Source organism: Psittacula echo (genome assembly GCF_963264785.1).
Source record: "Psittacula echo genome assembly, chromosome: 16".
Lineage (NCBI taxonomy): Eukaryota > Metazoa > Chordata > Aves > Psittaciformes > Psittacidae > Psittacula > Psittacula echo.
Window position 1 is genome coordinate 3,258,463 of NC_137752.1, and position 22,659 is coordinate 3,281,121.

A 22,659-nucleotide genomic window follows, 5' to 3' on the forward strand; every position below is an offset into this window, starting at 1 on the left:
CAAAAGCAACTCGGAGCCAAGGGCTGCGGTGCCGGCTGGTGTGGGATGGGGAAGGGACATGTGCTCATCTGGCTCCGTACACCGAGGGGTCCCAACCTCTTCCCACACATCCTGCAGGGTCTTGGGGCTCCCTGTGCTCCCACAGGTAACACACTGGGGTGACCGGAGACCCGCAGTCACCAGGGGCTGGGCCTCCAGAGCCCCTTGGCAGCTGGATCTGTCATTTCTGTGCAGCAGCATGGCCGAGGGGCCAAGGCTACGGCGAGGCCTCGCTCTGCTGCCCGCAGTGTGCAGACCCTCTGTCCCCACACCCTCTAATGGGGATAGGGCAGGAAGCAGAGGCCCACGCACAGCTCCTGCTTCCTCACCAAGCCCTGCCGCGTCCCCAGCTCTGGCCTTAGCTGCCACCATGCTGGCGAATGGCGGCAGTGGCTGGGAGATGGGCAGGACGGAGGGACCGAGGTTCTCCCCACGGACACGTACTCACCACGCGCTGTCTGTGCACGCTGCAGTGTGGGGCTGGCACAACAGGAGAACCTCCGCACCGCCCGTCAGCAGCTGTGACCCGAGTTGGTGCTGGGCACTGCTGCCCCGTCCGCAGCGGGATGGGCGATTTATGGGACCTGTGTCCGCCGGGAAGGTGTCGGGGCTCTGGCTGCGCACACGCCGCCCCGAGCAGGACATCGGCCAATCTCCTCCCCATAGGGGCCAGGCTCAGCCGGGATGGACCCACTTCGGTGCCTTATTGGCTTCTGTGGCCACGTGACCATGCTGAAAACCATCATAATTAAGCTACAAAACGCTGCCCATAAACTAGCATTAGAAAGTGACAGCGGAGATAAGTGGGACCCCTGCGGCAGATAACGCGCCACAGGAGAGAGACCCCGCGGGGAGGCTGGGGGCACCAGTGGGTGGGAGTGCACCAGCACCCACAGCCCTGCTGATTTACAGCCCAGGGTGGGAGGAATGGGGCCACGGGCACAGGGCAAGAGGAGTGTGAGCCCATTGCACCCATCCAGTGCCGTCTCCTCTGCAGGGGAGGGTGGGAAGAGGCTCCTCCAAGCGTGAGGCCCCATGTCTCAGGTCCCTGCGAGCTCACAGCGCCCATGGTCAGCAGCTCTGCATGTGCCGAAGCAGCACTCGAAGAGCAGCCAACCGCTGGCAGTGGATGTGTGTTTGCTCTGTGTTTCCCCCTGGGCACTGTGCCGGCCATAGGGCTTGGTTTTCCAATCGCCCTGTGAGAACACAAGGGCAGCAGGGCTGGGCGCTGCGGTGAGAGGCTGCACATTGAGACCTCCCATCCCATCAGAGCAGGGATTTGCTCCCACCGCCGGCCCCGCGCTCCGGCCATCCATCACTGTGGTGTCTCCTAGTGTGTTTGCACACAGGGTCCTGCTCCTTGCCTTGTCCTGCAGCGACAACGGCCCTGAGGACAGGCTGGCAACCCTGACCCTGAGCCCTGTGACAGCACAGTGACGGCTGTACCATAACTCTACTCTGAGCGGGCAGCTGCTGGCACCCAGGTGGCAGGGCAGTATCTGCAATCCCAGGCTCAGGGGTTGGGGAAAAGCTCATTCCTTTTGGCATCAATGCAACCCTGACACAGCACGATGGTGACGGGCCCTGCAGTGCACCCACGCTGAGTGGGGGGAGCAGGGAGACCCCCCCATAGCTGTGGCTGCAGGCAGAGCAGCGGGAGCAGGGAGCGGCAGAGCCCTGCTTGTTTTTTCCTCGCTCTGCAGCTGAAGAGAGAAATAAAAGTCCTGAAAACAGAGCTCTGGAAGCAGCGCCAGGCCTGGAGCAGCTTCCGCCCCGATCCCCAGCAATTATCAGCCCCATGCCAGATGTTCCGACGCGATGCCAATGGCAGAGAAAATAAATCTGTGGCAGGTTCAAGGTCCCTGCAGGCAGCGGCTCGCGGCTCAGCACCGTGCGAGGAGGGGACGGAGCTGCGGGGCGCTTCCTCCCGCCGGGCATTGTTCCCCCGGGAAGCCCCGGCCTCACGCCGGACACCGGCTATTTTTGCAGCAAGGTGTTCGCAGGGGTCAGCACAGCCCCCCCGGCCTTGGGCACCTTCCTCTGCGCGGGCTCTTGCCAAGGCTGTGGCGCAGCTCCTGCACTGGGTGCGTGGCTCCGGGTCAGGGCCGGCGCAGAGGCCGCGGTGCAGCCCCTGAGGTCTCCGCTGGTGGCAGTGGGAAGGCGGACTCGGGAAGGGTGCTCCGGGGCCGGGCAGAGCTGGCTCCCGGCAGAGCCCCTCTGCAGCGTGGTGCCAGCGGGTGCCAGTTCTGGCGCCAGGGCCCTTTGCAGCGGCGGCACTGACCCCTTCCCCGTGCTCCCGCTCTCCATCCCCATCCCGCGCTGGGGTTGTGCTGGGACACGGGACCAGCTATGCCCGAGGAGGCCCTGGATACCCCTGGCAGCACGCACTGCCAGCGCACACGGGACTGAGCTGAAGGCTGTGTGCAGCCCCAGGGGTGCCCAGGGACAGGAAGAAGGTGCAGACTGGGGTGACATGCTAATGGCCACAGCACCCAGGAGGGAGGGATGGGGTGGCCCTGCTGCACAGGTCCCTGAAGATGTGCTGGGGAGGGGATGGCTGCTGTTCAGTACCAGGGATGGACCCCGAAGTTGTCTTGACACAGTCATGACTTAGGGACCAGTGCAGCCTCTGCTTTGTGCCCCCGATGGGCCCAGGCACCAGCACGTCTGGTCTGGTGGAAGGTGTCCCTGCCTGTGGCGGGGGTTAGAACTGCATGATCTTAAGGTCCCTTCCAACCCAAACCACTCTATGATTCTATGACTGCCCTACCCTATCTCCTTGTGTCTGGGCCATGGGGCCGGCGTGGCTGTGCCGCAGCCAGAGCCCTTGGATCCATACCACCCGCTGCGGGCCGCCGCCACCGTGCTTTGGCTCCTTTCTGGTGCGTAGCCTTGATGCTCAGCAAAGCATATCTCCTCCTGGGATTTATCTCCATCCACTCAGCTTATCGGCGGCGGGGCAGCCCTCCTGCCTGCGCCACGTTCCCGGAGCGTGCCTGCAGCAGGTGTGGTCAGCACTACCGTTTGCCAGAGCCTGCCGCCTGCCCACAGACCCTGACCGCCGATAGCGCGCGCGCGGCGAGGACTTTGGTGGTAGCGTTCCCGGTGACATTACCTTGTCCCCCGCATTCTTCCGATGCCACGCAGCCTTCGCTCCGGGGCGCGGGCAGGCCCCGCGCAGGGCGGTGTGTGCAGATGGTGCGCAGGCAGCGCCGGGAAGCGCTGGTGGTCTCCTCCCCGAGGGGACTCATTGACATATCAGTCACATAGTTCTGCATAATTGGGACTTGGATGCAGACTCTCTTTATGTTTCCTCTTGGCAGTTGCCAACAACATGAAGCACTCCTGGCTCAAAATGACAGCCTTTTGTTTACTATTCCTGCTTATGTGCCTCATTTTCTTCAAGGATAAGAGCTCTTTATAGGAATCTTTATTGTGATGAGGTTAGCAGAGAGAAAGATTTCTCTCCAGCTTTCTCTCTCTCTCTTTCACAGCTGATTAAGGGGGTCGGCCCTCAGGGACAGCGATGTGGAGCTCCAATCCTGCACTCGCATGGGGGTCCCCCTGGCTGTGAGCTGCATCTACTCTGGTACAGTCCTACCCCCTAACCCACCAGCACACAGCCCCAAGAAGGATGCCCAGGTTGTTCTGTTCCCCTGCAGGACCACAAGCTGGAGCTGCAGGGAGGAGATGCCACCAGCCTGAGCAAAGGTACCACAGAACCCATCACCCCCAGGAAGTTGGGCAGGAGCTTACCTCTTGGATGTGCTGTTACCATGCTGGCCATGGTGGCCCATCCTTCATCTGACCTCCACAGTGGTGATCAACCCTGTCAGAAACACCACGAGCAATTCTTGCACCTGAACTTGGCAAACCAACATGGGAGACTTGTGATGGTCCAGTAAATGGCAACCCACCAGTCTACTGCATGCAATGGCCTGGTTTTCAGGTTTGAACTTCAGTGACAATGACAGTGACTGGGCAAGAGATGTGAGAGCGGCTGGCGAGAAGATAGGGAGAAGCTCAGGGAATAGACATGGTCAGTGATGGACATCAATGGCAATCCATCCCCAGCCCTGCAGACACTGCACACAACCATCCTCACAGAGCCCTCCCCTGTTGCTGGGCTGACACCAGCATTGCAGGCATGGTGACCAGCCTCCCCTCGCAGCCCTGTCCCAGCCACTGGCCATGGGGTGACACTCCTGGGGACAGCAACTCTTTGGAAGAGGCAAGCAGCTTATCCTTGAAAGTTACTTTCCGAAGGCCAAGAGTGGGACTGTGACAGAGCAGCCTGACAAACGCATCTCCCAAAGTCCTTGGGCCTGATAATGTATGTCCCATGCAATGTTGACACTAGTGATCCACCAAAGATCAGGTTAACAAGTTTGACGTTAGTGACAGTGTGATTTGTTCAGCGCTGGCTCTGAATTCATAGAGCGGCTGGCCTTCGGTGATAAACTATTGCACTGCGTGCACGAGGCTGTGGCAGTTGTCACCAGCCCGAGCACCGAGATGAAAAGGAAGCAGAGCTCTAATCAAAATACAGTGGTCAGGAGAGGTTGAGCTGGAAATTAAAATGTGCTGGTACTTTTCCCACCCCATCCTTGCTTTCCAGGCAGCCTCTTGTGCCAGCGAGGGGAGAGGGGAGAGGATGCACCATTGCCTCTTGCTTGGTTTGAAGGTGAGGACAAACCCATTGCCCCACGTGTGCAGAGCATCCTCTGCCACCTCCCAGGGAGCCCCGCCACTGCTGGCCTTCAGGGCCCCCTTACAGGGAATAAATCCAGCATTAAAGCTGCTCAAGCTGCACCACGGAGGAGAAGTGTAAAGAACTAACACGATGGAGAATAGACATGAGAGCGCTTGGCAGAGGAGCAGGGCAGCACGACTCACGCCAGGATGGAAGCTGGGATGCAAGAAACCCTCTAGAAGGAGCGGGGAGGGAGCAGATCTGGTGCTGGCAGAGCAACAGGCCGGCTACCCCAAAGCTGGGGACACAGCAAAGGGGCAAGTGATGGAAAGAAACCACCCCAAGAACAACCAGCAAAGGAAAGCAGAGTCTCACACTGCACTTCTCTGTGGCTGGGGACAGGCTCTGCCTCACACAGGAACTGCTTATTACAATTCAGCAGCTCCATGTTCCAACCCAGAAGCTCTGTCAGGGACAAAATCCTTCAGCTTCACAGGGCTGCACCCGTGCCAGGAGGCAGATGCTGAACTGCCATTTCTTTGCTATAGAGTCTCCCATGATTAAAATAAGGGGGGGGGGGAACCTTAAACACTTGAGCACAAGAGCTCCTACACATTAAAAGGGAAGAATTTGCATTCTGATGGGTTTAGCAGCGCAGACCCCATGGGAGGGAGCCGCAGAGCGCGGGGCTGCTGCTCACTTGGAGCCGCCTTTGTGGCAGCGCCGCGTCTCCCTGAGTGGGCCTTCGCGTGTGCTCTCTAATACACATGGAAATGTAAATATGTAAAGTGCTTCTTAGTCTTTTAACATGCACCCACCTTGGTGACACGGGAGATTGCTAAATGGTTTCTGCAGTTTCTCTTCAGAACATGCTGGTCAAGGATTCCTGGTGCGTTTGCTTGTTCCGATTATTCCTCCTGCCTGCAGCAGTTGCTGCTGCACCGGTCTCCTGCTGCTGCACCCTGCGGTGATGGCGACCACCCGAACCACTGCATCTTCTGGCCATCCCACAGACAGGATCACCCTGTCATCCCAGGTGACAGCGCTGGCGTGGCCGTGTCCTGTGTGCCATGGTGGGCACCTCGGGCTGCAGTGATCTAAAGGAGAAAACCCATCTTCCTGCCTTCTCCTCTGGGAGAAGGGGAAGGGGACCACTGGGTGCCTGTTGCAGGGCAGGGCCCGGCCCAGAAGACCTTCACTTTTTGCATTGCCCCCACTCCTTTCATCCCCCCTGCAGAAGGATCTGCTCCTGCCACTTAGCCTCCTGCAGCCAACCCTACTCTTAGCAGGGTTCCAGACCTACAAACGCTTCCAGCCCTGGCTGCTCCATGGCAAGACGGCAGCAGGCAGGGCACGGCAGCGCTGCAGCACCCAGTTCTGCTCTGGGCTCCATCCTCCTGAGGTTGCCTCCCCACCGAGTGAAAAACACTGCCGAAAAGGAAGCTGCAAGCGAAGAGCAGACACCAAGTGCAGAACAATTCACATTTATTAGTTCATACAGCTAACACTTGCTACACATGCGTTCAACACTTATTGGTCACATTTCCACAGGTAGTCAAGTCACAGAGCAGAGCAGCGGAGCAGGCGCAGGTCGGGCTGACACGGACCCGCACCAGTCCCACCGCACCAGGGGACCGGCTGTGCCACGGCGCGCCCGAGACGTGCCAGCAGAGACATTCATTTGGTCATAGTGTAGTGACAGGGAGGCAGCTCCCGAGAGGTGCCACACGGGGCCCGCTCCTCCTCGGGCGCTGTGGGTGAGGGTGGCAGTGGCCGGACAGAGTCTCCTGCCCCAGCCCCGGCTCTGAGCGTGCCAACGTTCACCGTGTGTCATGCCGAGGCAACATCCTGCTTCCCTGATTTACACAAGGGATTGTGGGAAAAATGAAGTGTTTTACTGGGAGAAACCATCACCTGGGACAACAGCGGAAGGACCCCGAGACCGGGACCAACCCATCTTGGAAACATCCTGCAAACCAGCAATGGGCTGACACAAGCACATGGCAGCAAACCGGACCCACTTCCTCCTGCAGCACCCTGACACCCAGGACATACACGAGGGCTCTGCAAGGCCCGAGGCGACAAATGCAGCCTCTGCATTGTGTCTGCACCGGGACAGAGCTGGAACAGTGGCTTGATGGGCACCAACAAAAGCCAAACCGGCAAAAGCCATGTCCTGCCCTGTGGCTGCAGGCAGGGGCTGTGCTCCACTGGAGCTCAGCCCTCCCCTGCAGCATCACAGACACTGCCTCACTGTCACAAACAGCCATAGGACACTGCTCACCCTGTGAACACTGGCCCATTGTGGCAGTGGCTACAGTGGTCACCACCATGGCACATCAGTGCCAGGTGAGAGCAGGGTGTGCACAGCCCAACGCCTTCCCGGAGGCCGGGAGTCCAAGTCAAAACCGTCACCCGCAGGTTGAAATGCTGTGGCAGTAACAGGAACCAAGCCACAACCCATGGGAAGGGAAACAAAACTCCACCATCACCGCCCTGTTCTTCAAACACTGGCAGTATTTTGTTTTTCACACAATCCCTTTGAGATGATAAACAGGATGTCACACGAGGTAGTTTAGTTATGGAAATTGAGTCAATAATGTTATCAACTATTACAAGACATTTTATAAATTGAAAGAAAACAATGAATCACAAAAGGCTTTGTTAAGGTTGATCGTCATCTGGTTTCAATTTCTGTTTCTTTTTGCCCTTGGGGGCATTTCTTCCACTGAACCATGTTGCTTCTTTCATAGACTTGTTAGAGGTCAGCTGCGCACGAGCTCTTTTCAATTTCATCTTTTTCAAGGGGAAGACATCGCCTGGATTGGCCTCTCCAGCTCTTTGGAGGGCTGGCTGAAACTCAGATCTGCAGGTCCTGGCCACTGAGAGTGCTGCAAATGTGGTTTTCAGCCCTGCAAACTTTTCCTGACTCTCACTCAGTGCTGGCACAGCTGTAACTGAACCAGGGTCACTCTTCAGTCCATAACCTGACTGATCCTTAATGACAAAGCTGTAGAGACTGGAAACTAAGATGCTGTAATTCCTAAGCGACAAACTGAGTGCAGGAAATACTGCGACTGGCTGCCAGGGACATACTGGGAAATTCCCATTTTCCCCTTTTCCATGAGCACTCAAACACGTAAGGCAGAAGGATGAGGTGATGTGGAAATACAGACAAACCTCTCCTAGCCCTGGGAACTGATGTGCCTTTAGCAGACGTGTGAGGTTACCAAAACCTGCTCTCCCTGCAGATCCCTTTGCAACAGGTCAAACGGCAACGTGCTCCTTCGGGATGCTTCAAACATTAGAGCACACCTAAGCCTTCAGTAGGCAAACTTCCCACAAGCCAAAGCAAAAGCTTTCCCCTTGAAATCTCTCTATGGGGCTTCATTCAGCTTTTACTGGGTCCTCCAAACAAGTCATGAAAGAAGCAACTGCTGCAACATCAAAACCAGGGTTTCTCTGGGTCACATTTTAAATACTTATCCCTGAGCTTCTGTGCATTGCAAACAACACACCGTGAACCCGGAGAAACACCACAGCTTGATACTGACATCCCATGCATTACCCTTGATTTACACATCATCTACAACTTAAAAATTAGCTTCACACTTAAACTAGTTCCCCAAGTTTCCCCCTTTCTCCTGCCTTTATGTGGCAGGGATGATTGCCGCTTATTATCCTGAGAAATAACAACATTTTCACAGACACCAAGCTTCATAGCTTCAAATCAAAACCAAGAAAGAAGAATGAACGGTAAATAGCACATTCACTGGAGAGCTTTTTTTTTTTCCTTTTTTTTCCTTTAAAAAAATGTAGTAAAGATAAAAGAAATTCAAGTTTCTTTAAAAAAAGGTTGGTTTGAAGGACAAGACTAAAACTCCTTCACCTGAGGTGGTTCTGTTCTGTGCAGAGGCCTGAAGAACAAGGGGAGATCTGATGTGTGCAGCAGAGGGAGGGACGGGCAGCGAGTGGCACTGATGTGAGCTTGAGCCTTATGGGCAACTGCAGGGTGAGGGCACAACCACCCAGGGCTCGCCCTGTGAGCAAAGCAGCCCTGCAAACTCAGTGTCAGAGCGAGCAGGCCCGGAGCTCTGCTCACTCGCATAGGCTCAGTCCAAGTAACACCAGACCACCAAGAAAACGGGTGTTCCCGCAGTTATCACTGCGACTGACCGCTTTGCACTGATCACCCTGGAGATGCCGTGTTCTCTCTTTAGTCTTTGTGTGATGGGAGACAGCAACAGCTCAGGCTTTGAGTTACAGAAGGATCCAGAGCTGCACCACACTGGCTCAAAGCGCGCAGTGGCTCTGCACAGCTCCGCGGGCTAGCGGGCAGGAGATGGGAATGATGAGCACCACTGCATTATTAACAATTAAAAAGTAGTTAATGCATATGCAAAACGGCTGGAGAGTTCCCTCCTGCTGCACCGGTTTTGCCCTCCTCAGGTACCTGGCATCTCTGAACGCCCTGGTTGTTCCCCAGCCCTCTCGAGGGGCCAGGCATGCTGAGGACAAGGGCTCACTACTGACACACACATTGGGGTCAAGACTCAGCAGCCTGACCCAAAGGCAGGCAGTGGAAGAAAACAGAGTTGCTTTCAAAAAGGTTTTGTTCAGGTCCCAGGGACTGGCCACTCACGCTGGGACTCAGCCCCATGAGCTGCAGCAATTTCTGCTCTGTTCTCTGCACAGGGTGACCAGTTCCAACCTGTAAAACAGCAACCAGGACACCTCAGCAGAGCCCCTCTGAATGCGTGAGCCTGAGCTCTTCATATTTATGTCCCAAATCTCCGTTCGGATTAAAAGTAACTCTTCAGCCTTCCATCTGCACAAATGCTGTGAAGGAGAGGAGGGGGTCAGTCAGCCAATTTATCTTTCAAATCGGGGATAAAAATTGACTTGTCATGGCAGAAAAATCTACCAAAGACTATTATTGTTGATTGATTCCTCCATGACAGAAGGTCAGATAAGCAAGAGCAGATAGATACCAAAGATAATGAACTTCTCCCTACTAGCATTAAGCACAAATAAAATATGAGTCCCTGTAAAGCGAATGTTACGTGAAGAATGGAACAAAAATTCCAACCTTTCCAGGGTGTCCTTCAAACCAAATTCACAAATACATCTAGTGACTGACCTAACGTCTCTACGTCTCTAGCTACATTCCTACCTTCTCATAATACCTGAGTTTGCAATGCAACACATTCACTTTACCCTGTTTAAAAAATACAAGTCATTAGAGGACTTGGTGCAGAAGATATTAAGAATGACTGTCCGGCGAGCTAGATTCTGGGTTGGTACTTTAGCTTCTTCCTTACTTGTCAGTATAGCAAGGCTTTTCTACTCCCTACAACAAATGAGTTATTTGGTAACGGATACTGCTGCCAATCAACCTTTGTAAAATTTGCTTCATACAACAGAAAGTAGAACATTCTTGTCCATTCATCATCAGGAATGAATTCAGGGGTTTTTTGTTGTTGGTACAGCATTAGTCTTGGGAGTCCATTTTGGATAAACACAGAATACCTAATAGATTATTGTTGTTGGATATTTGGCAATGTGATGACCGCTTTTATGTACACTAATTAAAACAAACTCTTATTCACCAACAGATCATAATAATTCAATAACTGCAGAATAGAATTACTCCTATGCAATTGTAACGATTCCTTGAGTGTATAAAACAGTGAGCCAGAAGATAACCCGTAATAAAAAGATCATATCAAGCTATTTGGAAATTAAACTTAAAAGCTGAGAAACACTTCCTAACTTACAAACAGATATACTAACATCTTCCCATTTACACTTGAGGTATGTATGCAGAAGGCTTTCCTGAGAAATACACACACGTCCCATTTGACAGTCAGAAAGTAAATGAGATTCACGGAACCACCTTTGGATGGTGGAGCTCTGTCAAACTGAACTGCTGCTGGGCCCAGCAGCTTACCCGTAACATCCTATTTAAATCATGAAAAATGAGCAGCTAGTGGACTTTTAGGAAAGGGAAACCATCAAGCTGGAAGATGCCCAAGTGGGATTGCTGCCGTGGGTCCTGGGTGAGACCACGGCTCCTGACTATGGGAGAGATATGCCAAGCCAGTGGGTCACAGCATCTCTTGGGCTGCAACCGAGGGAGCACCCACTGGGTGAAGGGGAAGGAAAGACAACTTTGGTGAATGAGGTTTTTCCTCCTAATCACCATCACATTCATCTCACAGCAGCTTCAGTACCTCTGAGCAGTACTCACTTTGTGCCTTCATCAGCACAAGACAAAAAGGTAGCAACTAGTCCCTCTTACCCTGAAGAAACAGAAGTTGTTTCCTAAAGTGTTTTTAAAACAGCATTCAAACATTTGTTGATGAACCCTTTTGCTACATCAGATCCATATCTAAGGATACAGGGAAGGAAATCCAGCCAGGGCAACACAGCTGCCTAGGAGAGTGACTGAGTCTTTGAATGTTAATTCTAAATGAAGGAGATGAGAACAAGGTGTCTCATCCAACCTCACCACCACCACCACAAGCTGGAAGCTCTGATGTTACTCATGAGAATACCCAAGTTTAGAAAACAACAGCACTTAGCAATTGCTCAAGCAGCTAACCAGTTGTGATTAACCCAGCTCTCCATGCAGTGGAGTGGTGTGGAGGTTGTGAGATGGAAAATGCAAGCCTTGCAACACCTAGGACAGAAGAGTTTACCAAGTACTGCATTAATAGCATTTTCCTGGTAGAAAGAATTCCACAAGCAGCAAAACAGTCCTGGCAGGATACGAGTATGGATTATGCATTCCCTGAGTCCAGCAGAGAAAGCCATGCCAGAGAACACTGGAGTCCCTTGCCCCATTACACAGGTCACACTGAACCACAGGGTACATTAACTGTTGCCAGAAACAGACTGGGATTGCTGCAATTCAGAAGCCTCCTGAGTAGTCAGATACCATCCTGGAGGAACACACTCAAAGGGGCAATCCTGCCTCTTCTCTAAGTAGTGTTTTCCTGCTTTTGTGAGCCTAAAATGGATGTTAAGGAAGTGATGAGAAATTACTTGCTACTCTAGCAATAAGAGTACCTTTGTATAATGCCAGGAGCCTGCTATGCACTGCAGCAATGCAGTTTCAGTCAAATGGAGAGGTGCTGCAGCAACAGTGAGAGATCAGTGGGTTAGGCTGGGGTTGGGGCAGAGCCCACTCCTGCAGCTCCGAGGAGGGGACAGGAGCACTGAGCCCCTCGCAGCTTGGGAATATTACGATCCCGCTGGGGCAGGATCCAGGGAAACCGCAGGAACTAAACCTGCATCTGAAAACTGCCAGGGGGAAAAGAAACCAACTGGCTAGAGAGACTTTGCCTTCTTCTCCACTTCCTGCCTTTTAAAAATTATTATTATATTTAAAGATAAAAAGCTTGGCACTTCTCTAACACCCACTTCACCAAAATCGTCCATCTGGGATACTAACAGCTCTGTCGATGCAGTGAGGCCATTTGCTCTCTACGACAAACGCTTTTGGATACAAATCATGGAAAGAGCAGTGCACAAACAGCATCTTCTCCTTGAGGTAGTCTTAGTCATCTTGGTCCCGAGCCCCCAAATACAAAAGAACTAACCCTAACAAACACTGTAACATTAAACATCTTCACATTCTGTAAACCGCTGGAGAATGCATCTGCTGCATTCATACAGAACCATGTGCATCGTGTTGAAGATCATACATTCAACTCTGTCGTGAAATAAATATATAGGAAAAAGAGCAAAAAAACAAAACAAAAAAACAAAAAAGGTTCTTGCTACAACAGCAGGGACACCACTGCCCCAGCTCCTGCCTGGATCGTGTTTGCCCCTCTCCTGGGGTGAGCCAGCTCCCTGCCCAAGGCACAAGCATAAAGCACTGGCCTGGCTGAGCTGGGCTCACTCTTTGCTCACACTGGTCTTGCAGGAATGTAGAACAGCCTTAAACAGGAGAGGCAGCTGCTCCAGGGGAACATTCACCATTTTTCCTGGTAAGAGAAAAACCAGAATTAGCAGTCACTCCTGAATCAGATTTCAGAGACACCTAAGCCAGCAAGGCGAGCAATGGTTTTACCTTGAACCTCTCAGAGAAACAGTTAATCATCCTACCGCTAACATTAGACATTTGATATTCATTTGGACACAACAGGATTTATTATTTACTGAATAGAAAGCAAAATAAATGGTCAAAGTCAGATCAAAATGATTTCTCCACAATGGAGCAGTATTTATAGAAACTGGGAAAGACTAAATCCCGTCTCTCCTCAAACTCCCTTGTTGATCTCAATGAGTAAATTATGAGAGCTACTCTGTGATTATTATCTTGTTCATTACGACAGAGTAGGATGAAACACACAGAGCCTTGACACAGGGAGCCAAGTATCTCCCTTTGCCATAACATTCAGGAACAAACAATGTTTTAGTAACACCAGACCTTGTAGACCTAATTAGTGATACAACTGCATTTGAAAGTTCACCTGCGGATTTCAGAGGTCCAGATGAGCTGAAACCTAGGGGTTACACTGCGGGTCTGCCCGCTGCTCTCTCTACCATCTGCTCCATAATTAAGCACCATTTCAGGGCTCTCTGTTTCTTATTACTACTCAAATCAGAATTGCACCCTTTTAAGGCAAAATGTCTCTGAGTTGGGATTGAAAGGAAGAAAATAAAAGGAGAACCCCCCACGGTACTTAAAGGGCAGCAGGTTAGAGCAAGGCATGTCTTCTTGGAGCAGGATGTAACACTGCATCTGCCAGCATTACAAGGACAGCTTGCAAAGAGCCAGTCTGGCTGGGTGAGCTAGGGGTGATGGGGATGGGCTTAAAGGTGGGCGAGGAGTTTGATAGAAGAAGGTCCTACATACACATCCTCCGAAGTTGGCAAGATTTTCACTGTTATAAATTGTTCTCTTTCAAAAGAAGCAAATTTTGTAACTTGTACATGATCCCATGGGAAAAGAGCTCAAAAAGTTACCTGCAATATATCGTATCTCTGGCAAACACATCATTAAATCTGGAAAACGGTTTGGCTGGTGTGGATATTTGTACTCTGTGAAGTCCTGGCAAACATACCAGTACCGCTTATTCAGCTGCTCCAGTTGGGATGCATTGGTCAAACCCCTGATGTCTGAAAGGGAATACAATTAAAGCAATGAATGAAAACATGACAAAAACATCCTAGAAGAGCAGCAGCCTTGCACTTATTGCCATTTCTTCAGGAAAGACAGACTGCTTTCTGTAACTCTAAGCTGTGTCCCTGCTTCAGAGACTGCCCAGTTAGGCAACTACCAAATTCCCATCTCCCCTCCTGGCGTGCCTGCATCACGTATGCATCTTTACACATATGTCTGGGTACAGGATTTCCTTCCACAGAGGGCTAGGATGAGAACAGCTACTGTTTTAAGCTGCTCATCTGCAGAGCTCAGCAAACGCATTTGGAGATAACAGCTCCAGCAACCTTAAATCCCCATCTGCCTGGTGTAAAGCAGCTGTATGTCAAGGTTTAGTCCTCACAGCAGATTCAGCGTAATACTTTCTCAGACAGAAACATGTTGATTTTAGCTATATCATCCTGGCTGAGGAAAGCACTCAACTCTATAATTCAAGGTATCATCATATTTCTCCCCATCTGTTTATGAATTATGTCATATGAGCTTTATAAACTTGTCAACTTCTTGTTTTTAAATTTAGCTTTGCCAATGGCAGGCAACATACACAGAGGAAAAATGGGCATTTCAAGCTATCAAACTGGCAGGAAGTACAATTGCCACCCTTCAGTGTGATCAACAGTATTGGCACACTGCTGGGAGTCCTGGGAAAGATCCAGTGCTGTGGAGCAAGGAAGCTGCAGCCCCTTGGTACAGACTCGTATTGTAAGACCATCTGAGGGAAGAGGCATTTATCTCCTGCCCAAAAGCTGACTTTTAAAAATAATTCTCAGGTATTTCACATAAAAAATTGCAAACTTCAACTAAAAATAAAAGAAGACAGGAAGTTAATGAAAATACATTTTGGAAAACAATGGAGACAGCTCGAGAAGTGTATTATCCAGTGTCAGGAAACTGCCCAGGGAAGCAAACCGGAACCTCAGCCCGGCACAGATTGAAGCGTCAGCACTATCTCCTGCTGGAAATGAGTGGGGGAGGAAAGAGCCTGCAGCCCATTTTTACCGACTGCAACTATCTTTCACACTACAACAGACTTTGGGGACATTTATTTCCAAAATCACAGCTCAACGCCATCCGCTGAGCTTTGCCTCTCACAGTTCTCTTCTTTTACAACACGAAGAAATGTTGACACTGGGCCACAACAAACGATCAGCAAGCAGTGGATTGAGACAATGTGCAAGAGTGGAGACAGGGATATGCACTTCTGAAGAACAAACACAATCTATTCTGAACTATTCCAGCCCTCTACAGTTGTTAGGCAACGACTGGGATCTTCTCACATGTTGAAGAATTACTCTGCATGGATTTTGATATGTCCAGAGTCTTGCAGCAGCCTGGACTGCCAGCTTTAATACCCGGTTAATCAACAGTCTGTTAGGCTGAATTCATTGCCTGCACCTAAATACTTCATTTGTGATTACTTCTCCCTATGAAGAGTTAGCATTAGGTATCGCATCTCAAAAGCAGGAAGGCAGCTAGGTGACCTAAGTATATATCCTGAAGGTAAGCATTTTAAATAGCCAGAAAAGCTCGGAACAAATACATTTTCTAGTTGGGAATCTTTGAAAGCTTGTTATGCAAACAGCCAACATTTACTTCAGGAAAAGAAAGTGATGCCAATTAACTAGCTTTAAAATATCCTTCAGTTAATGGCTAAACAGTTATGTAAAGCAGTAACACTTTTAGATGAAAAGTCTGTTAGCAGCTGGTAAGTCACCCAAACCTTACCCAGAAAGGTTTCACCAGTGTCCCTGCTCTGTTCTTATTCTGGTATTGGCACTCTTGGTACATATGTAAAATGACACACTTATTGTGCTTGGTCCCTGTATTTAAAGGCAATAAAAATTGTCTAAGCAAATGAATTCATTCACTTCCAGGATTTCTTCAGGTGGATACCCAAGTATCCTGCTCTGCATGCATATGGCCTACATAATGGCACACAGAGGTTTCAGAGCTCGAGTCTCTTCACTGATCTCAGATCCCTTCCTCTCATTGCTCATCAGGGAAGCAAAGACTGCTCAGACTGTTTCAGAGAATTTCTCCGTTGGGGTCAATACTTCCTCTTCATGGACTCACCTTGATTTAGGAAGTTAATGGCTTTCATGCATGCATACTCCTCATTGCTGACCTTCAACTGGTTAAATTTGCGAAAGAGGTAGATCAACCGCTCCATCACCTCCATCCCCTCTTCACTGAATCTGGAGGACAGAGATCACACATCAGTGTATACAGGACAGAACCCATACAATAAAGGCAAGAAGCTTATTAAAATAACTTCAGAGAGTTTAACATCTTCAAGGAGACTTAACAAAATCTGTCATGAAAACTGCCCAAAATCTGCTGGCACCACTATTAAAGTAGAAGTAAGAAGGAAAATTACTCTCACAGACACGACTGCTATTGATATTTTAGCAAAAACCAGCTCTTGGTGATTCAGTTCATCACCAGCCTGCTCTGACAGAGGAAAAGGTTTGATAGAGCCAGAAATCTGCACAGACTGCTTGTGTGCTTGTACGCACACTGCTTTGCCTCTCTACGCTTGTATTCCCCCACATTTCAATGAGGACTGTGCCTTTTCAGGGTTTCTCCGGTGATACAGCACTGCAGGAACACAGAGCCCAGATCCCGATGCACAGATACTGCTTCCCAGAACAAAGTCTGTTTCCAATACGAAAAGTGCCTACAATTTCCTGTATCTGTAGAGTGCTGCTGGAAATAGCCTTGTTTTAACACTGAGGAATTACACTGGCCCATGTGCAACAAGTGGCACACACTTCATTTATCTGACAGGTGAGGAAGCTCACCTCCTGAAAATTCCCAGGAGTGACTCACAGAGATCCCGTGCTTCCACAAAGCCTGTTCATTATGGTTTGTTCATCTTCCTCAGCTGAGAGCTTCTGGGGTGAGACATATTGCAGGAAGGCTGGGATCCTTCTCACAAGTACAAATATACATGAAACCACAAATAACCAGTGTTAAAAGAAGTGGAACTGCAGGGGATGGCCTAAGGTTGAATTGTGCTAAGTCTAAGGAACGTGTGCTGCTTCTTTCTAAACTTTCCCTCTCAAACAGGATTCATTGCACTTAATTCATGTGCATCAAGATGCAAACAGGAAAGCACTGCTGCTAGTGTCACTGTCAGGGATCCTCCGCTGGGATCTAGATCCCCAATCCGTACCAGCCCTGGAGTATCTCAGCAGGTAGAGCTACATTCATTTCTGATTCTGCGCCATTTGATGAAAACAAGCTGTTGTTTCTCCTCAATGTGCACACTCGCCAAGGGAAGCCAGTGAGAGATGGGCAGGAGAGCGTGCACTGATGCACAGGGGATGCAGATCTTTCCAAAAGCTCCTGGGAAATTGCATGATGGAGGTTTTGCAGGTGCAGAATGAGATCCTCCTGCTGACAGGGGTGCCAGGCTGCTTCTTCAGGAGTGATGCCCCATGTGTGCACCATGATAAAGCCACGGTGTAAGTGGAGCTGGAGGGATCAGATTGCTGCCGGTGCCCACAGACACGCTCCAGGACCATCCCACACGTGCCAACAGCCAGAACAGCCTCTTGGAAACACATCTCACAGCAATACCCCCGGTTTCAAAGACACCACATATTGCAAAAATGCTCAGAAGTGGGACAGAAGTGTTTAGGGAAGCTTCAGCTGCGCTCTGGCATTGTACAGCACAAAGAATACGAGCGCAACCAGAAAGCCATCTTTGAATAGAGCAAAAATAGAACCTTTTTCACTGAAGAATACCTTATTTTGGCATGTGTGTTTGTTTACTTCAAAGTTATTTGTAAAATGCATGGTGGAGTTTGACCCCAGAGAAGTGAAAACAAGCTGTCTGAACTGCAGGTCACTTCTTCAAGAAAGCAATATTGTAAGTGATGAAAGCCTTGTCGGCTAATCTAAAGTTGTACAAGTTTTCTTGCTCTCAAGTTGACATTAAAAATCGTGCAGGTGCAAGACTGCAAAGCTCAAGAAGTTAATGAGCACAAAGACCACTCAGTTGTGTGTTGGGTTTAATTGTTTTTAGAGCATGCACATTTTTACCAGCCACTCATCACTTCATAAATCCAGGAGAGCTCTTCTCTCACTCCTGCAGTTCAACTGTCTCACTTTTCCGTGCATACTTTCCTCCCCCTTTCAAACAAAGCTGTTCTGTTTTTCACAGCCCTATTTCTTCTCGAGGACTGACTCCTCCACACACTTCTCCTCGCAGTTTACACCAGGCAAGTTTCTGGCTGAGAGTTATCGGGATCAGCTGGGGAGGAGGGGGAAGGGAAGCGCTATCAGGAGTGCTGGGGGAGGTCAGGAATCTATTCATTTCATATTCATCTCCAGAAAAACAGCACAATAAAAGAAAACATTTGATCTAGCAGACAAACAGAACATTTAGCCAGTTGTTAGCAGTGATTAAAACACAGGGGCTGGGGAGCTCATCCTATTCTTTCATTGTCACTTACCTAAGCGTTAGCATTGCACCCATCATTTTGCTAAGAAAGAACAAGAATTAACCCCAAAGTACCAGACTATGGCAGCTCAGTGAGACTTCTTCAGCCAGCTGTGAGATGTACTGAACTTCTGTTTGCAGTCATTACTGCCAGAAGAAATGGGGGCTCTTTGAGAAAGCCCATGAGTCAGACACCTCTCTGAAAGAGCTCCTCCCAAATCCAAAGGGATCAGCTTCTCCACAAGCTACTGGACAGAAGATTGATCCTCATGAACTATCCCACTGCCACCTGCAGACAGTCAAGCTATGGCTGAACTACCATAAAGACAACTGGGAGGGGCCATACAGCCTGAGACCCCTCACCTGTGCAACTTCCCACTAAATAGCTTTTTTGGTGTGCATTTTCCTATGTCACAATGACAATTAATGACACTTGAAAAGCTAAATCAGAAGAAGAGACTGCAGAAACATTCCACTCCTGAGAACACCTATTTTCATCCATGTGCACAGATCTTCTCTGAAGGACTTTCGAGGCGACCAGCTCTGAATTGCTGGTTTCTGAAGGGCGAGGATTCCTCCTTTGTCTTGTTGTCTTACTCTCGCTTGTATTTATCACAAACCCAAAATGAAAACAAACACTTCTCTTTTGAGGCTTTGACCAGGACAGCAGGAACAAAAGGACAGCTGAATGCAGGAACAAGTATTATTGTGGTTTTCTATGACCCTTACTGTTCCTTACAGGAGCAGCACCAGATGCATGATGAATGGCCAGGCAGAACAGCACTGGGAGGGAACCTGGCCCAGGAAATGAGGCAGCTGGGTCCAGCTCCTGGCTTCTCCACTCCTCCACCATGGTCTCAGCCAGCCAGCGCCTCTGGGTGTCGAAACAGATGCACAAAGGAACCTCAAAGAACCATTAAGATCCTGCGATGGCTGAGGACCACAGCAGTATTTTAAATCTCTGCTCATCAGACACATCCCTTGGTGACTCGTGCAAAATCACCATACCTAGCAAGGGCAGAGTGCAGGGTGGGCAGCAGTTTCGATAAACCCTACCTATTCTGCTATAATAATGTGAGATTGTGAGTCTGCTATCAGAAGGAGGATCTCTCTGGCACCAAGACTGCAAAAAGCCCACCCAAACCAAAAGCCAACACCCTGACCAAAATGATAAATGAAAAGCAGGCTCCTCAGAGCATCAGATAGTAAATACTATGGAAAAAACAAGAGCTAAGTTGCAACATCTTTTAAATTTATGTAATCAAAACAAAGAAACAGCAATTAATAATGAACACTTTGATAATGCAGACAGCCAGCTTTGAGAACAACCTTTCCACACGTCCAAAGGGTTTTTAAATAAGACCTTCCGTCCTGAATCTCAGGGTTACCCAAAGTGTTGGTTAGTTTTACTCTCCTCATGAAAAAGGCAGTTCATTGGGCTGTGCTGGAGGACAGCAGCATTGCTATAGGAAATTCAAACAGCATCATGTACCTTCCCCTGCAGAAGGAAGTTTTGACTCAATACTGACTAACCATGGCATATTTTCTAAGCCTGAAATATCTGTTCCCGAAAAAAGCTGAAAAGGAAAACAGCTGCAGGTGAAGTGACCTGTCCTGGGAGAGGTGGCAAACTGGTCATAGGGCAGCCACCATCCCCTTCAGCTCTAGATCTCACTCCCTTACCCACAGACTCAGCCTGACATCTCACCTGTGCAGCTCATCATCAGAAGGAGAATACTTGGAGGTGACATCTGCAAGGTCACCAAAGATCTGCTTGCTGTAAACTGTCAGCGAGGAGAGCAGGATGAGCTCTTGCCACGTAGAGCTGAGCAGGCAGGTATAGTCCTTGATGGAGAGTTCACAGAAGAACGGCAGCTTCTTGATCCAAGCAATCTGCCTGAAAAGCAATTCATCCGCCAGACGACACAACAACGCAAACAGCTCTGCCTGAGTCACTTTATACCTGCAGGCACAGTTAATATGAAGGCATAAAAACCATTAAAAACATTGAATGACATCATTCGACCAGGCACTTGAAAAGCGAGCCAAAACCCCACAGGAATTCATGTCCAAGTGCCCAACATGCCAGTTTCCAGGGTGCTGGAGGAGCTGTGATGGCCAGCACCCATCCTGCCCGGCTGAGGGCTGTGAGAGGAGCCACCCCAACCGCTGGGGTCACCCACCCCACCAGCACCCAGCCTCAGAGAGCCCTGCGGCTCTCACTAACAAACAGAATACCCAGCTTTTTTCCACCTATGTGTATTTTGCCAGCTACCGTGCTTATTACCAGGCCTTCTGTACAGTAAATGCAGTCTCAGGGCTGAAACCCATTGAACTCCACTCCTGCGCAGTCTCAGCCCGGCCATGTGGCCTGGAACCCCACACAAGGTCTGTGCATGCCAGCTCCAGCCCCAGGCAGCGGCACAGGGCATGCACAGGTTGGGGTCTGGTTTGCTGCTTGCACTGTGGCTACATATTCTCCCAGGGGACGTGCTCCCTGTGCTGATCAAGCCACGAATGCATACACCCAGCAGCCCCCTCGCTCTCAGCAGCCCCTGTGTGTGCAGGCAGAGAGAGCCAGACCAAAAGGACATCCAGAAATACGCAGCTCTGGGCAGCCTCTTGCACTCACACCGTGCACACTCACCCGTCCTCAATGAGCATCGGCGTGCCAAGCGGCTCCAGGTCCTCCGCTGACACCAACTGATTGATAAGACTGTGCGACTGGGGGTCCAGGCTGCGCGTCTGGGGGGGCATCAGAGCCGAGTGAGCAGAATAGCTAAAAAGGTGCGGGAGGTACTGATAGTGCGTGGACACCGGTGTCCCGATATATTGATCCCTGAGCGCAGCGAATCCATTCAGCTCCACGGACCTACTGGAAAAGGAAAAGCTTTTTAATATACCCCCCAAATTCCACCCAATTCTTTAAAAGGTTGTATCTAGCTCCATCAGAAATGTTAATAAAAATATGGAAAGAAAACAGAATGGGAAATGCCGTTATATTTAAACTTAACACTGGGAATAATTTAGAGTGTGCAGACCAAACAACTTATATTCACCTCATGTTCAGCCTGGCTCCGTGAGCCATTCAGATTAACAAAGCATTTCCACCTCAGCTTCCTTAAAGGCCAGAATTTAGGATTGTAAAGTAAGTATTTACACAGCCAGTGAACACAAATATCTCCCAGTTTAAGATGCAACTGAAAGCAGATGGAATGCAAGTCGGAGATGCTCGCTGTGTTTAGAACTGAAGGCTGCATCAGGAGGCTGGCACTAACAGTAACTGATGTTAATATAACACCATCAATTGGTAACCTAAATGGAGTAATTTATGTTCAAATTCTGAGCACAGTGCAGAAAAAGCTTATTGAGAATGAGCAGTGAAAGGTAACCAAGTTCCCATGACCTGCAGAAAAGACTATCGATACAAATTAAGAGATATATTTTAAATATGATTTCTTTTTTTGCCTTCTTTTACATTTGCTCATGAGGGTTTCACCTCCCAGTTCAATTCTTTTCAATCCAGTGGCTGTCTTAAAACACAATTAGAGATGTAAGAATCAGGGAAAGGCAGTCAAGATTACTGCCATAAGGAATTCTTCCAGGGGTCATTCCCACCTTGAAGACGGAGTAGAAACAGGTGAAGGCTGGTTGCTCTCAGAAACTCCATTTCCAGGGGAACTATGGTCACTGTCTCCGTTGTTGCTCCATGACATGTTTGCTTCTCCCTCAAATTCTTGCCCAGACATAATTCTCTCAATCTCTTCCTCTGATATCTGTCAAGCACAGGATCATTATGGTTACTTCAGCTGAGAGAAAGAACAAGGCAGAAGCTCTGTATGCAAACACCTTGACCGTAGGGTCACCTCCAACAGAGATGAAATCACCCCAATACCAGGAGAAATGTTTTGCCATTCCTTTACATTTAACAACATACACGAAAAATTCTATTTACAGCTAATTGTGGTGACCTCCAGCAGAACAATTTAAGTGACGATAACACAGTAGGCAGGAATGGACACATGAAAAGATGTCAAACACACACAGCAACAAGCCGTAAATCAGCCGCTGTCACACAGTGAAAAACCTGGGAGTAATTGAGGCCAGTTCATTGGGAACATCACTCAGTAGAGGCAGAGGTAAACGCAAGCGGAAAGTGGGGTAGGCTCTGGTTTGATAAAGCAATTGAGAGAGGCAAGGTGACATATACAAAATTAGTCAGGAAAACACTCTCAGGGAATCACTGTTCACTACTTTTCCCCAGAGAAGAACCAGGTGGCATCCAAAGTAATCAAGTATCTAATA

General features: G+C 49.6%; 1 protein-coding gene across 5 annotated transcripts in view; it reads right to left on the reverse strand.

Annotated features, from left to right (window-relative positions):
• Positions 1-6,272: 6,272 nt before the first annotated feature.
• Positions 6,273-22,659, reverse strand: part of NR6A1 (nuclear receptor subfamily 6 group A member 1) — an 83,424-nt gene continuing 67,037 nt past the window's right edge. For 3 of the 5 annotated variants that reach the window (XM_080630634.1, XM_080630635.1, XM_080630638.1), the window contains exons 4-9: positions 21,973-22,130; positions 21,002-21,229; positions 20,063-20,317; positions 15,981-16,102; positions 13,712-13,864; positions 6,273-12,726 (exon numbers count right to left, since the gene is read on the reverse strand). In XM_080630634.1, coding sequence (XP_080486760.1) covers positions 12,638-12,726; positions 13,712-13,864; positions 15,981-16,102; positions 20,063-20,317; positions 21,002-21,229; positions 21,973-22,130 — 1,005 coding nt within the window. In that variant the 3' untranslated portion in view covers positions 6,273-12,637. The remainder of the gene's footprint in view (positions 12,727-13,711; positions 13,865-15,980; positions 16,103-20,062; positions 20,318-21,001; positions 21,230-21,972; positions 22,131-22,659) is intronic. The other 2 variants (XM_080630636.1, XM_080630637.1) reach the window with 2 other exon arrangements.